This window comes from Pteronotus mesoamericanus, unplaced genomic scaffold (assembly GCF_021234165.1).
Source record: "Pteronotus mesoamericanus isolate MK-2021 breed Mesoamerican mustached bat unplaced genomic scaffold, CSHL_Meso_final contig_130, whole genome shotgun sequence".
Classification (NCBI taxonomy): domain Eukaryota; kingdom Metazoa; phylum Chordata; class Mammalia; order Chiroptera; family Mormoopidae; genus Pteronotus; species Pteronotus mesoamericanus.
In genome coordinates, this window is record NW_026555060.1 from 31,370,764 (window position 1) to 31,384,286 (window position 13,523).

At 37.7% G+C, this 13,523-nt stretch overlaps 1 protein-coding gene across 1 annotated transcript in view; it reads right to left on the reverse strand.

The window, feature by feature from the left end:
* The window catches only part of TASOR2 (transcription activation suppressor family member 2), a gene marked incomplete at its 5' end in the record, with an annotated part of 43,146 nt that overhangs the window by 5,749 nt on the left and 23,874 nt on the right, over positions 1-13,523 (reverse strand). The window contains 3 exons of the mRNA XM_054591157.1: positions 20-173; positions 791-913; positions 8,621-12,403. Coding sequence (XP_054447132.1) covers positions 20-173; positions 791-913; positions 8,621-12,403 — 4,060 coding nt within the window. The remainder of the gene's footprint in view (positions 1-19; positions 174-790; positions 914-8,620; positions 12,404-13,523) is intronic.

Sequence of the window (13,523 nt, forward strand, 5' to 3'; positions counted from 1 at the left end):
GGAAATTAGGAAGACCAACCTAATGTTAAAATTTCTAATATTCTGTCATCTGATACCACAAAGCCTCCTGTCCGAAACAGCTCTTGGAAGGTGTAATTGAGAACATCTTCAGGGCTATCTACTCCAGCAAAGATGACACTGGGAAAATGCTTCAGCTTCAGCAAAGAAGGAATCTGTTAAACATAAAAGGATCCCACAATGAAGACAGGTTCACTGGGTTGCTTTTGTCACTTTTATCTGAAAGTTTCAAGATTCAGGACAACTAAAAATACTTTTAACCTTGATGACTGATGGGTAATTCTACCACACGTAAGGAATATTAACTCAGTTCATCATCAATGCTACAAACTCATTAAAGCTAGTTAATTACAAGTGCTCTCTACAACTCTAGATTGGAGGTAGTGAGGAAATGGTATACCTGAGTTTTGGGGACCTGCAATCAGGCAGAGAACAGGCTAACACCATCACTCCCTGTCTCTAGCTTCACCTGGTGCTAGTGCTGTAAGGATGGATCAGTTCTGTGCCCTGACAGCAGGGCAGTAGCTATGCCCATAAGTTAGACCTTGGGAGAAGCAATTGCCTTTATTCAACTAATAGGTAAATATCATAAATTAGGAAAATATTAACAAGTCCTCTTAAAGCAAGATTTATTCCTATTAGATGAAAATTTACCAATATCTTTATAGTTTTCCCTTAGTTACTATGAATTTAAAAAGACAAGTCTAAAAATTATAGAATAACAAAAGGCCTGGAATACATTTCTTTGTAAGAAAGTTACTTCCAAACCTACTTGATGCAAATGGGATGAGATATCTTCATTTCTGATGATGACCATTAGCATATTCTCTCTGTGAAAAGCTTGACAGAAATGTTGAGGTTCAATTTCCGTGTGGCCTCCTTTCCTCAGAATATTCTGAAAGATTTACAAATAGCCGTTACTAAAAAAGGGATGCTTGCACAAAACTTTTATTGTTTACTAAGAACATCTAAAAAAATCCTATTTACTAAATTATGTCTTAAGGCAACAGAAATGGCAGTTTGTCTTGTTACTAGGTGAGCTTTCATCTGTAAAAGGGATGACTCAGTATCATGAAAAGCTGGGTTTAGAAGTTTATTTCAAAGGCAAAAAAAAGCACTATATAATAAATCTCTTATGTCCATGACGTATTAAAGGCTGATTCTTTATTTTTTTAGAGAGATGGGAAGGGAGGGAAAAAGAAACATCGATCAGTTGCCTCTCGTATGCGCCCTGAATGGGGACCAAACCCACAACCCAGGGCATGGGCATCCAGACTGGGAATCAAATGCAACCTTTCGTTCTGCAAGACAGTGCCCAACCAACTGAGGCAAACCAGTCAGGACAAAAAGCTGATTCTTTTTAAACATTACACTAATATATTGGGTTTCACCCTCTTCAAGGGAATTAACTTGGGTATGCAAAGATGTGCTAAAAAATGCCACCTCCAGTCAAAACATTTTCTAGAACTCTTGAAAATAATACCCATAACAGATATGCATTACTCTTGAGTATCATTAATGGAGACTTGGATGTGGTGATGTGAATACCATGGGAGAGGTATGTTAAACTCTGCATGGTGATTAAGCACTTACATGTACACAGAACAGCACTGAAAATAGCCTTATTGGAAGGGTGAGTTCATGTAATTAAAGACATTCTTTAACCTTGTTCTCCTTTGTGATTTTGACACTGTTTCTGTTTGAAGGGTTCTGGAGATTTCTATTGTATGCCCAGATATTCCTAGTCCTACCAAAAACACGGTGTCTTATGATCACTTGTTATTTCCTTTATAAAAATAAATTGTTTCACCAGTCTCCCCTGGATCTCAAAACAACTCAAATTTTGACTATTTCACGGCAATGTATTTTCAAATAAATTCCTATAGGCAACATGTCTTTTAACAGAGCCCACTAAAATACCTAAATATAAATCTTTAGCCCTCACTTATTTTAGTAATAAACTATTTGAGTAACTACATTTTCTCTTTGACATTTTCATCAAATCCTGTGGTGTCCTGGGCTAGTTTGTCATGCCTTCTGAATGTTGACAGTAATAAAGGACATCACAGATCTTCCTCATCTTAGCAAATAAATGGGGGCCTGACATCCCATCACTAACGAATGTTTCAGGACTCTCCAGGACTGAAGAATTATAGGAATAGCTTTCTGAGCTTTGCTTTGACAGGACTTTCTTTATTCTTGTTTATTTTATGGGTCAACTTTCTCACTCGATTAGTTTTACCTTTGCACGTAATTTTCTGTTGTAAATAGTGGCTACATGATAAAATATTGTGAAACAATACATTCACTAATGAAACAGGAATGATATCTTGAAGTATTCCTATGAAACCTATGACCTGTTCCTTATATGAAAATGAGTTATCACCTGTGCTCTGTGAAGGATGTAAGAAGATACTGCACTGTTGCTTTTGAAAAGATGGAAGCAAAAAGAAATCAAGTTTTCTGCTCACTGGCAAAACAGCAACAAGGCCATGATGCTAATTCAATCTCAGATTTATTTTAGCACATGCCTCAGGGATACTTAGCCAAACAAAATTAATTCAAGGTAAAAAAAATTAATTTCCAGGTTACTTTTGGCAACCAACCACCTTCAAGTATACTAAAGGTCATTTAACCCTTTTTCAAGTATACTGCTTACCAAATGACATGGAAGTCAGGACAAAAACTATAGGGAGAGGGTACAGAGATAGGTCTGGCAACCATTTATGAAGAACCATGGAGAAGAAAAGAATCCTCGACAGGAAAAATAAAATGTTATACAAAGATCAAACTCCGTAAATTTGGAAAAAGCTTTAAATGTTTTAAGATCGTATTTAAATGATATAAAATAGGAGCCATCAGCCATCTTTGAGAAGAGTGTCAATAGCTTCAAATTTAAGCCTGTTACGTCATTTTTCCAATCCATTCTCCACACAAGATGAACGGATCTATCTCTCTGTAAAATGCAAATAGGATGCTATTCACCTTTTAGAATGACCTCTCAAATGACCTCAGCAGAGATAGTCTAAATGCCTTAGCGTGACTTCTATTAAGGCCCTTCTTAACATGGCCCTTTTGTACATCTCTAGATAACATTTCTTAATAGTACGCTCTATGTTCCAAGCAAACTGACTAGCCCTTTTCACTGATACCCCTCTGACCCTTTTGGAAACCTGTTCAGGGTCCCCTTATTCTTTTCTTTCTATAGCACCGAGCCTTTGAGTGAAGCTGTCTGCTCTCTTGCCAGACTCCCAGACTGTGAGGACACTATGATGTATCCACTTCATCCTCCACACCAAGAACCTCATGTTTACCAGCTTCACATCTGCTCCTGGGAAAAGCAGGAAACTGCCATCCAGGTCTCATCAGCATCTGTCTAATGTGCCCTCTGTAATGACTGTCGTACTTATCACAAACATCTTCAGCTGTCTAATGTTACTTAGTATTTCAACATTCATGGATTTATCATATGGACCACATCATGTGACAGATACTATGGAACTGACAGAGGACTTCTCAAAAGTACTGACAAAGTGAACTCTGAAACAAACACAAACATTTACAGCCAGAACACTTATCAGTCCACACCCCATACAAGAGGTCAGTCAGCCTTGCTAACTTAAACGTTCCTGACTTCCCTGACTACACCTACTGCCTTCAATACAATGTTGAAGCACCTGCACCATTACACTTCCCATATTTTGTTTTACATTTATTTTTCAGTGTTTTTCACTTCCCCTCACCTGCACACATCAGGGATCTAAAACAGACACTGAGAAGGACTGCTGTCTTTTGAACTGGCTGCTTCTGCAACCATGAAGAGCCCCGCTTTGGGCTGGCGCTCCAGGGGGTAAAAAGGGGAGCTATAGGAGAGGAAAGTGGTTACATATGGGGTAAGGGCTGAGCCAAGCAGCAGGTGCACTGAGGACAGTGGGAGCTGAATAGCTGTAGAAGGAAGCTGCCACACTGGCAAAGGTCAGGATAGACGTGGTGGTGCTACACTGGAATTGGGAAGAACATGCACCCATTTATGTTCTTAAACATATACATGTTACTTGTACATTTAACAACCTATTTCTTGGCTGTTTGCTGGGTGGATGTCAATATCAGATATTGGGTTCAAAACAACGGTTATAAGGAAGCTAATTGAGTTCACTGAGCTCAGAATTACAAAAACTACAGGGACTACGAGGAACTTACTGCAAAATACACCAACATGAAAAAGGACATAGAAACTATCAATAAGATACAAGAAGAAACGAAGAATATACTATTTCTGAATTAAAGAACATAGGAGAAAGAATCAAATGCAGGCTAGATGAAGCTGAGGATTGAATCAGCGAACTGAAGGACAAGGTACAAAAAAAGCTCCCAGAAAGAGCAAGAAAATGAAAAAAAGACAAAAAAAAAAAAATGCAGGACAACCTGAAATGTAATAATATCCATATAATAGGGATACCAGAAGGAGAAGAGGAGGAGGAAGGAATAGATAACTTGTTTGAAAAAGTAATGATGGAAACCTCCCTAATTGGAGCAGAGAAAAAGTCACACAAGTCCAGGAGGAGCAGAGGGTCCCATTCAAGAGGAACCCAATGAGGGTCTCTCCAAGACACATCATTTTAATTAAAATGGCAAATATCAAAGACAAACAGAGAATCCTAAAGGCATCAAGGGAGAAACAGGTAGTAACATAGAAGGGAACCCTAATACAGCTAGCATCTCACTTCTCAACAGAAACACTACAAGCCAGAAGGGAATGGCAAGAAATATTCCAAGTCATGAAAAGCAAAGGCCTGCAACCAAGACTGCTCTACCCAGCAAGGCTCTCAATTAAAATGGAAGGTGAAAAAAGGAGTTTCCCAAACAAAAGGCTAAAAGAATACACCTCCACCAAACCAGCATTGCAATATATGCTAAAGGGACTGCTTTAATATGAAGAAAAATAGTCTATGAATACCCAGTTGCTTTCACAGTCACCAATACTTGATATTACCAATATTTTTAATACTTATTCATCTCATTGTGACAATGATGTGTTATTTGAATCATTACTTTATTATTTGTTGATACTAAACCTGTTTTTGTATATTTCTTGCCTATTTCTATTATTTTTAAAAAGCTTTAAATGACTTTTTGGCATTCTTTATCCATTTTTTGACTAAATGTTTGTAAAATTTTTGCCCTTAAGGAAAAACAAAAGCAAAAACACCATTAACCCCTTTACAGACGTGTTGCAAATACTTTCGTATTCTATTACTTGTCCTTAAACTTTTTTTACATGTGTATTACTATATGGTCTTAAATGTTTAATATAGTCATATTGTTAATATTTTACTTTATGGCTTTTGGGTTTGAGTATTTTATTTCAAGGTAAGAAAAATATTACTTTGTATTTTCTCCTGAAACTTCTTAGATTTTACGTATTGATTTTTTAACTCACCTGAACATTTTTTGTATAATGTATGAAACAGGGTTGTATATTTGTTTTATTTCAAGTAATAGTGGTACATGCACCTTATTTGTTGAATAAGTCTTATTTTCCCCATTGGTATGAAATATCAATTTAATAATATATAACACTATTAGATATATACATTTATTTTGAGAATGCTCATTTTATTTCATTGATCCACTTGATTATTTCTGTGCTAGTGTCATGCAATTTTAATTGCTGAGACTTTAGAATGGATTTAAATTTTTAAATATTTTATCATTGATTTTGACATTAAAAAAAATCTGCATTGAAAAAGAAAAAGAAATAAACAAAGAGGAAACTCCTACCTTTTGCGACAGCATGGACAGAACTGGAGAATATTATGTTAAGTTAAATAAGCCAGTCAGTGAAAGACAAATACCATATGATTTCATCTCGAAGTGGAATCTATTCAACAAAGTAAACTAACGAACAAAATAAACCGCAGGTATGAAAACATGGAGCTGACTGAAACTGACCAGAGGGGAGGGGGAAGGAGGACAATGGTAGAAAGAAGGAGAAGGGACTAAACAAACATGTATGAATGACCCATGGTCGTGGACAACAGAGTGGGAACTGACGCGGGGGGGGGGGTGGGTGGGTGGAGGAGGGTAAAGGGGGAAAAATTGAGACAACTGTAATAGAATAAACATGATTTAAAAATAAAAATTTAAAAAAATTAAGAGAGAGAATGCAGCCTTTTCCAAAAAAAAAAAAAAAAAATTTTTTTTTTTGAGGATAAAATGAGAAAGCTAATGGTGAACTGAGTCAAGATTCTGGCCCCTGTGACGTTAGAATTTCACCATGGTTATATCATTTAACGTTAAGGACCATATATTCACCAGGATGTAAGTTATCCTAATATTTAATTTGGAAAAAAAAAGGTATCCTGCTTCCGGCCAAGATGGAAGTGTAGGTAACATACACTTCGCTTCTTCACATGACCAAAAAAAAAGGATAACAACCAATTTAAAAACAAAAACCAACCAGAACTGCCAGAAAATTGAACTGTATGGGAGTCCAACAACCAAGGAGTTAATGAAGAAACATTCATCTAGACTGGTAGGAGGGGCAGAGACGAGTGGCCAGGGTGGAGAGGATGCATGGCAATGGGGTGGCTGGCGGACCTGGGGATCCCTCTTTCACGTGCAGATAAACCAGGATGAACAACGGGGGAGTGAGACAGACTGCTCAACCCAGGGATCCAGAGCAGGGGAAAGAGAGCCTCAAAACCTCTGGCTATAAAAATCTGTGAGGGTTGTGGTGGTGGGAGAAACTGCCAGTCTCACAGGAAAGTCTGTTGGAGAGGCCCATTGGGGTCCTAGAAAATACACAAGCCCACTTGACCTGGGAATCAGCACCAGAAGGATGCAATTCATTTGTGAGTATTGGGGGAAGTGACTGAAAGCAGGGCGAAAGCCGAGTAAGCAGCATTGTTCCCTCTCTGACCCCTCATTAACATACAGTGCCATAATGCAGTGAAGTGAGTTGTCTCACCCTGGCAATACCTAAGGGTGCACCCCTTACAATGTAACGGGTGCACTGAGACAAAGAAATGTGGCCCAAATGAAAAAACAGATCAAAACTCCAGAAAAAAGAACTAAGTGATAAGGAGACAGCCAACCTATCAGATGCAGAATTCAAAACACAGGTCATCAGGATGCATACAGAAATGATTGAGTATGGCCACAAAATAAAGGAAGAAGTGAAGGCTATAAAAAGTGAAATAAAGAAAAATATACAGGGAAGCAACAGTGAAGGGAAGGAAACTGGGACTCAAATCAACGATTTGCAACAGAAGGAAGAAATAAACATTCAACTGGAACAGAATGAAGAAACAAGAATTAAAAAACAAACAAACAAACAAACAGAAAGTGAGAAGAGGCTTAGGAACCTCTGGAACAACTTTGTAAGTTCCAACATCCAAATCAATAGGGGTGCCAGAAGGAGAAGAGGAAGAGCAAGAAATCGAAAACTTATTTGAAAAAATAATGAAGCAAAACTAAACATTAACATCCAGGAAGCTCAGAGAGTCCCAAAGAAGTTAGATACAAGGAGGAACACATCAAGGCACATCATGATTAAGTTACCCAAGATTAAAATAAAGAGACTCTTAAGGGCAGCAAGAGAAAAGGGAACAGTTACCTATAAAGGAGTTGCCATAACTATCAAGTAATCCTCAAAAGAAACCTTGAAGGCCAGAAGCGGCTGGCAAGAAGTTTTCAAAGTCATGAAAAGCAAGGACCTACAACCCGGATTACTCTACCCAGCAAAGCTGTCTTTTAGAATGGAAGGGCAGATAAAGTGCTTCCCAGATAAGGTCAAGTTAAAGGAGTCCATCATCACCAAGCCACTGTCACATGAAATGTTAAAGGGACTTATCTAAGAAAAAGACTAGAACTATGAACAGTAAAATGAAAACAAACTCACAACTTTCAACAACTGAACAAAAAAAACCAAAACCAAAACCAAACCAAGCAAACAACTAGAACAGAATCCCAGAAATGGAGATCACATGGAGGGTTATCAGCAGGGAAGGGAAGGGGGGAAAATGAGGGGAAAGGTACAGGGAATAAGCAGCATAACTGGTAGGTACAAAATAGACATGGAGAGCTTAAGAATAGTATAGGAAATGGAGAAGCCAAGGAACTTATATATACGACTCATGGACATGAACTGAAAAGGGGGAGATGCTGGGGGAAGTGGGGTGCGGGGAAAAATGGGTCAACTGTAGTAACATAATCAATAAAATATACTTAAAAAATAAAATAACATATCCTAAACCAAAAGAGGTCACTTTCAATGATCCATATTAATAAAGAAAGATGAGTAATAATTTTTTAAAGTATGAATTTTACCCTAAGAACATTTGAAGTATGCTATATTGGTAACCTCTTGTGAAAATTAATCACTGCATTAATTCTAGAATATCATACATATCTGCAAATACAGTACCAAAGGCAGATCCTTGTAGCATAACATTTAGTATGCTGATAAAAAATGAGCTGTGAAACTCAAATATCACTTCATATATCACGTTTATGAAGTCAAGAATGTTAAATTTATTACTTTTAAAATAAGCTAAAATTAGCAAAAATAATATAAACTAAGACAAATCTGGCACTTTACCTTTGTTCTCACAAAGAATGACTTGTCTTCTGCCTCAACGAGGTAGAAAAGAAAGGTGCTTTTGCAAGCCTCTTTCACAACACTTTTTAGTTTGACATGCAAACTGGTACACAAGTCTGTAATCATGTCTTCATAGGAGGCTGACCTTCTTGGAAAAGATGAATACATCTCTTGAGATGTGGCTTCTCCAGAACTAACATTTGACTCTTTATCTCTGAAAACGACTTGGTTGCTATTCATCATTACTTTGTTGAATTCCGCATATTCTTTGAGAATAAGGGAGATATCATTCCGAGATTCCTTCAAAGTACTATTATATTTCAGTTTGTTGAGGTGGAAGGGAACAGTCTGATTTCTTTCAGAATGTGTAAGATGATTTCTCCTGTGATCACACCTTCCCTCCCAAAAGGAAGAACTGTCCAAATATCTATACATGTGGCCTCTCAGGTGCTGGCTCTGTTCTTTGGCATCTGAGTGTATGATTGTTATCAGGAGGGGACTTCTGCTCCGGGATGGAGGATGGAGAACTGGAGACGCAGATGTTTTTGGCAAAGGGAAAGCTTCAGCAGCAATTTGGAGGGGTTGCTCCTTAAAAAAGATGTTGGTGGAAAAGGCAGAATGCTGAGAATTCCCACTCTTTACAACTTGTTTCAGTTTCTGTTCAAAGCGCAGATATTCTAGATCTAAAGTGTTCTGTGTAAGGTCGTCCGCCTCCTGCCAAGTATTTGTCCAGGAGCTAAGCAAGCCATGTTTAGCAGTAAAGTTGGAGTGCCTCCTCAAGCTGTGCGAAGTTCTCTTGGTATCTTTGAGCTCTTTAGTTATAGTAAAGTTTGCATAAGTCCTGGGGATACCATGAAGATCTCTGATTTGTACGTAACATGGCACACACTTATCATTTTTTAATCCAACAGACCAATTTCGGGGAGGTATGCTGGTCTCTAACCCTGGAACTCGATTAGAGTAGCCTCTATCTTCATTATCACTATTGTTTGGGCTCAAGAAAGAGTCATAACCATCTTTTGAAGCACCTTTCTTGTGACTACATCGCAAAGTACAGGAACCCTCCATGTCTAATTTGAGATTTCTACAATCACCAAATGAGTCTTGATCAGAGTCTCCAGAAAGTGGTTCATAATGGATGTCAGAATTCACACTAATATCCATGTCTCCACCCAAGGTTTCAGAGTCCTCCTCGGCCCTGACAGAGTCACCACAAACAAGAGGGGCACAAGATTTGGAAACAAAAAAGGCAGAAGGCTCTTTAGTGACATTTTCACTGGTGACTGCTGTATTTTGGTAGGAACCAGCATATAAATACATGGGGGAAAGCCTGCCATTCAACAGATCTTTTGTTTTGCATATTGACGTATCTTGTGGCACAGGGATGTTTTTTTGCTTGCCTTTTGGAGACATGGGGTTTGAATTAGAGCCAACACAACCTAGGTCTATGTTTCTTTCATGTAACTCAGCTTCAGTATCACTATTCTTAAGCAAACTGGCCATTCTGACTACTGATATTTCCTGTGTTTGAAACCCTGCCTCTGTATTTATGGGTCTTGTACAATGGGTTAAAGTAGTGCCACCTAAGGAAAAAGCAAGTTTTGGGATGTCTGAGTGCATCTGTACCTGTGTATTATCAGCTTCATCAACTGAGTCTGAGCTCAAGGACTGGGCTTGCATGTAATCACCATCATTTGTTTTGAAATCACTGCTAAAGAGATTCTCATTAATATTTTTCACTATATCACCTGGGACACTTGCTGAAACAAATGTGTCAACCAAAGACTTGCTTTCCATAATCTTTCTAGGACTAAATGGAAGCTCACTGGTCTCCAAGGCAAGGTGATTTAAGTCCGAATTTCTGTTCTCTAAACTAATTGGCTGTAATGGATTTCCTGACATTACCAATTTTTCTGGAGAAGTCTTGAAATCAGCTCTGTAAGTGGCAGTTGAGGCAGGCTGGTTTAACTCTGTATGGCAGCATGGCACCTTTTCTGAGAAAGAGAAACCCTTATACTCATTTGGGACAATTTCCTCAGTTACTTTACCCAGCAAGGTTAAATGTCTATCTTTTTTTCCTGGATGATTACTTAATACTAGAGGCATTTCAGCAGAAAGTTTTATTTGTTGTATCCGAGTTAAGTTATCTTGTCCCACTGGATAGATAGGACCAACATAAGAATTTTCTTTTTCTCTTAAGGCCAAATCTACTGACTTAATCTGAGAGAATTTTTCACTTTTCCCACACTGTATATTAGGATGTTTTAAAATACAGGGAGACACAGCCCGAGATGGTTCTATTTCTTCAACTGGTACCTGGGGGTCAGGACTAGAAGCTGGTGATACTTCCTCAATTAAAGAACTAAAGGGAAAGTCTGAGGTAACATTAACTTCCTCTGTGAGCTCAAGGGGACAGGTTTCTTTAGGAAGCATTAAAGTAACCACTTCTAAGTTATCATCTTTTCTCTCCTTTTCTAATGGTTTCTCTGACATTGTACAAGGCATTGATGTATATTTAGCAGAATTCACTTCTCTGTTTTCTATTAAAGTCACCTTTTCTGGCTCAATTATGTCTTCATCCATATCCTGGAGTTCTAAATTTGATAATGGGGCTTTCTGATGTTGCTCTGTTTCAACAGCTGGAGTTTCTTCTCTGGGACTTGTAGGTGGTGATATTGTGAGAGTTAGGTCAATGTCAGAATCTTCCTCTAACTCTAGACTGATATCCTCTCCATTTGCAGATAGGCTGGTTTGTTTAGCAAATGTTGAATTAAAAGATTCAAAGTTCCTATTTTCACCATTTAGACTGCTCCTGTCACTCTTTAAATCTACAGAGCCACTTAATGTATTACTTCTTGATGGAATGCAGTTAAGTGAGTAATTTTTTTGCAATGTGGCAGAGGGTGATGATGAGGCTTCTTCTTCAGTTTGTGATGGCTCCAAAATCTCTTCTGAAGGCATGTTTAAGAGACTCTTAGGCTGCAGAAAAAATTCTTGAGAGAGTTTCATTTCTTCTTTGGGTAATAGATAATTAGAACTTTTAACCAATGATAATGCCTCCTTTTCCAAAGAATTATCAGGTGATGATGATGAGCCTGGAACAGGATCTTTCTGTAATGAACACGTTTTGTTATCAGCTAGTGTCTCTCTACTTACCGAGGAAGCAAAAAGGTACTTAGTGTCTTTTTCTCCCAATGTCGCTAGAGACAGAATGTCCTTAAGACTTTGTGTTTGTACCTTTTCAAAAGTGGACACAGGAAGTCTAAGACTTGTAGCAGGTGATACTTGTTTTATCAACTCCATATTAAACGTTGCAGGTTTATCAGCTCTATTTACAATTTCTGTCTGTATTGGTATACAGGCTTTTTCAAAAGTGAGAGTAACTGGTTCCAGATTAATCATTACATACCCCATATCATCCTTCTTTTCCAATGAAGGTTGACGTCCTTTGGTTTGGGGGCTGCTATGCTGCATAAGGGCCTGTAAACCACTTGCTTTTGCTTGCATTGCTGCATGAAAAATATCAGCTTTGCTCTCTAGGGTGCTATACGACGGTTTTTGACAAATCACTGACTGATTGCTAATCCCATCACAAGTCTTGGTGAATGTGGTTTGCGTGAGAGTATCATAAGAAGTCACTCTTGTGCTATGAAGTGGCTCAAAGGTTTTCTCTTCACCAGGAGTAGAAGGTCCATTAGTTTGGGTACCTCCAATGCTAGAATGCACAAGATTAGAAGTCTCTAGTTTATTTGCTGATTCTGGTTTGGCTTTCTCCTCAATTATCTGAAATGACCAAAGTAAAAACAAAAAAATCGAGTCAAAAAGACTTTTTTTAACATTTACATGTGAAAAACAGAATAGTCAAGGATTAATTTTAATTTTATTCTTTTTAATCTTCTATAAGAACAAGACAGGGTAAAGATCAAACAAATCCCTCTCTTTTTAGACAGGTTTAAAATACCCCACGAATAGGAATTTGTTTTCTTTAAACATATAACAGACAGATGAGAGCTCCAAAACTTTTTAATTATACAGCCCATTTTTTAAAGGACTTCTAGGAAGAAAAATGGCTAGACCACTGACAATTTAAGGCCTTGAAAATGTACCCTGTTTGCTAAATAGCATTGCTTCATTTGGAAATGCAGCTCTAGAGAATAAGTACTCAATTTTCAGTATTTTTAGTAAGATTAAAAGATAATTTTTTAAAGCAAAGAATAACTTTATTTTAAACAACAGCTTTCAATAGGTTATAAACACATTGTCATCTGGAAATTTCCCATAAGAACACAGACTGATTACTATCTCTTGTACACAGAATACAACAGTATCAGTCTCCATTCTGGTGAATGAAAGCCCCTTATCCCTCAGCTATCTCCTTTGCTTGTAACTGGAGATAATTTTTCACTCATTGTTATCTCCTATTTTAAAGAGCGAAGTGCAGTTTGCATGAATAAACTGAACCAAAGGGAATGATGGTTACTGTGGATCTGGGTTAAACATTACTACCTCTGAATAATTCTGATAATCTCATACACAAGTCATTGTTCTGTTTTTTGTTTTTTTAAAAGGCTGAAGCATAGTCTTGTACAGAATATGGTAAAGTGGACTGATCATACAATTGACCATACACTTGTAATTTTGGGAACGTTGTGGCCACAGATTTCCTGCCATGTCTTGAGACCGTGTTTCAAACCTCACTAAAAACATTTCTGTCTTGACTCAAGACATAGAGCTGAGTAACTGGCAGGATGAAGCTGAGATTCAATAGTTTTAAGAGACTATGACTGGACAGGTACAAAACATAGAAAAATCTTAATGCTAAGAGTTGTTCTGAAATCTTTTATGTGACCCTCACACCTAATCACACTGTAACTGTTAATGTTTGATCAAACTCCTGAATCTC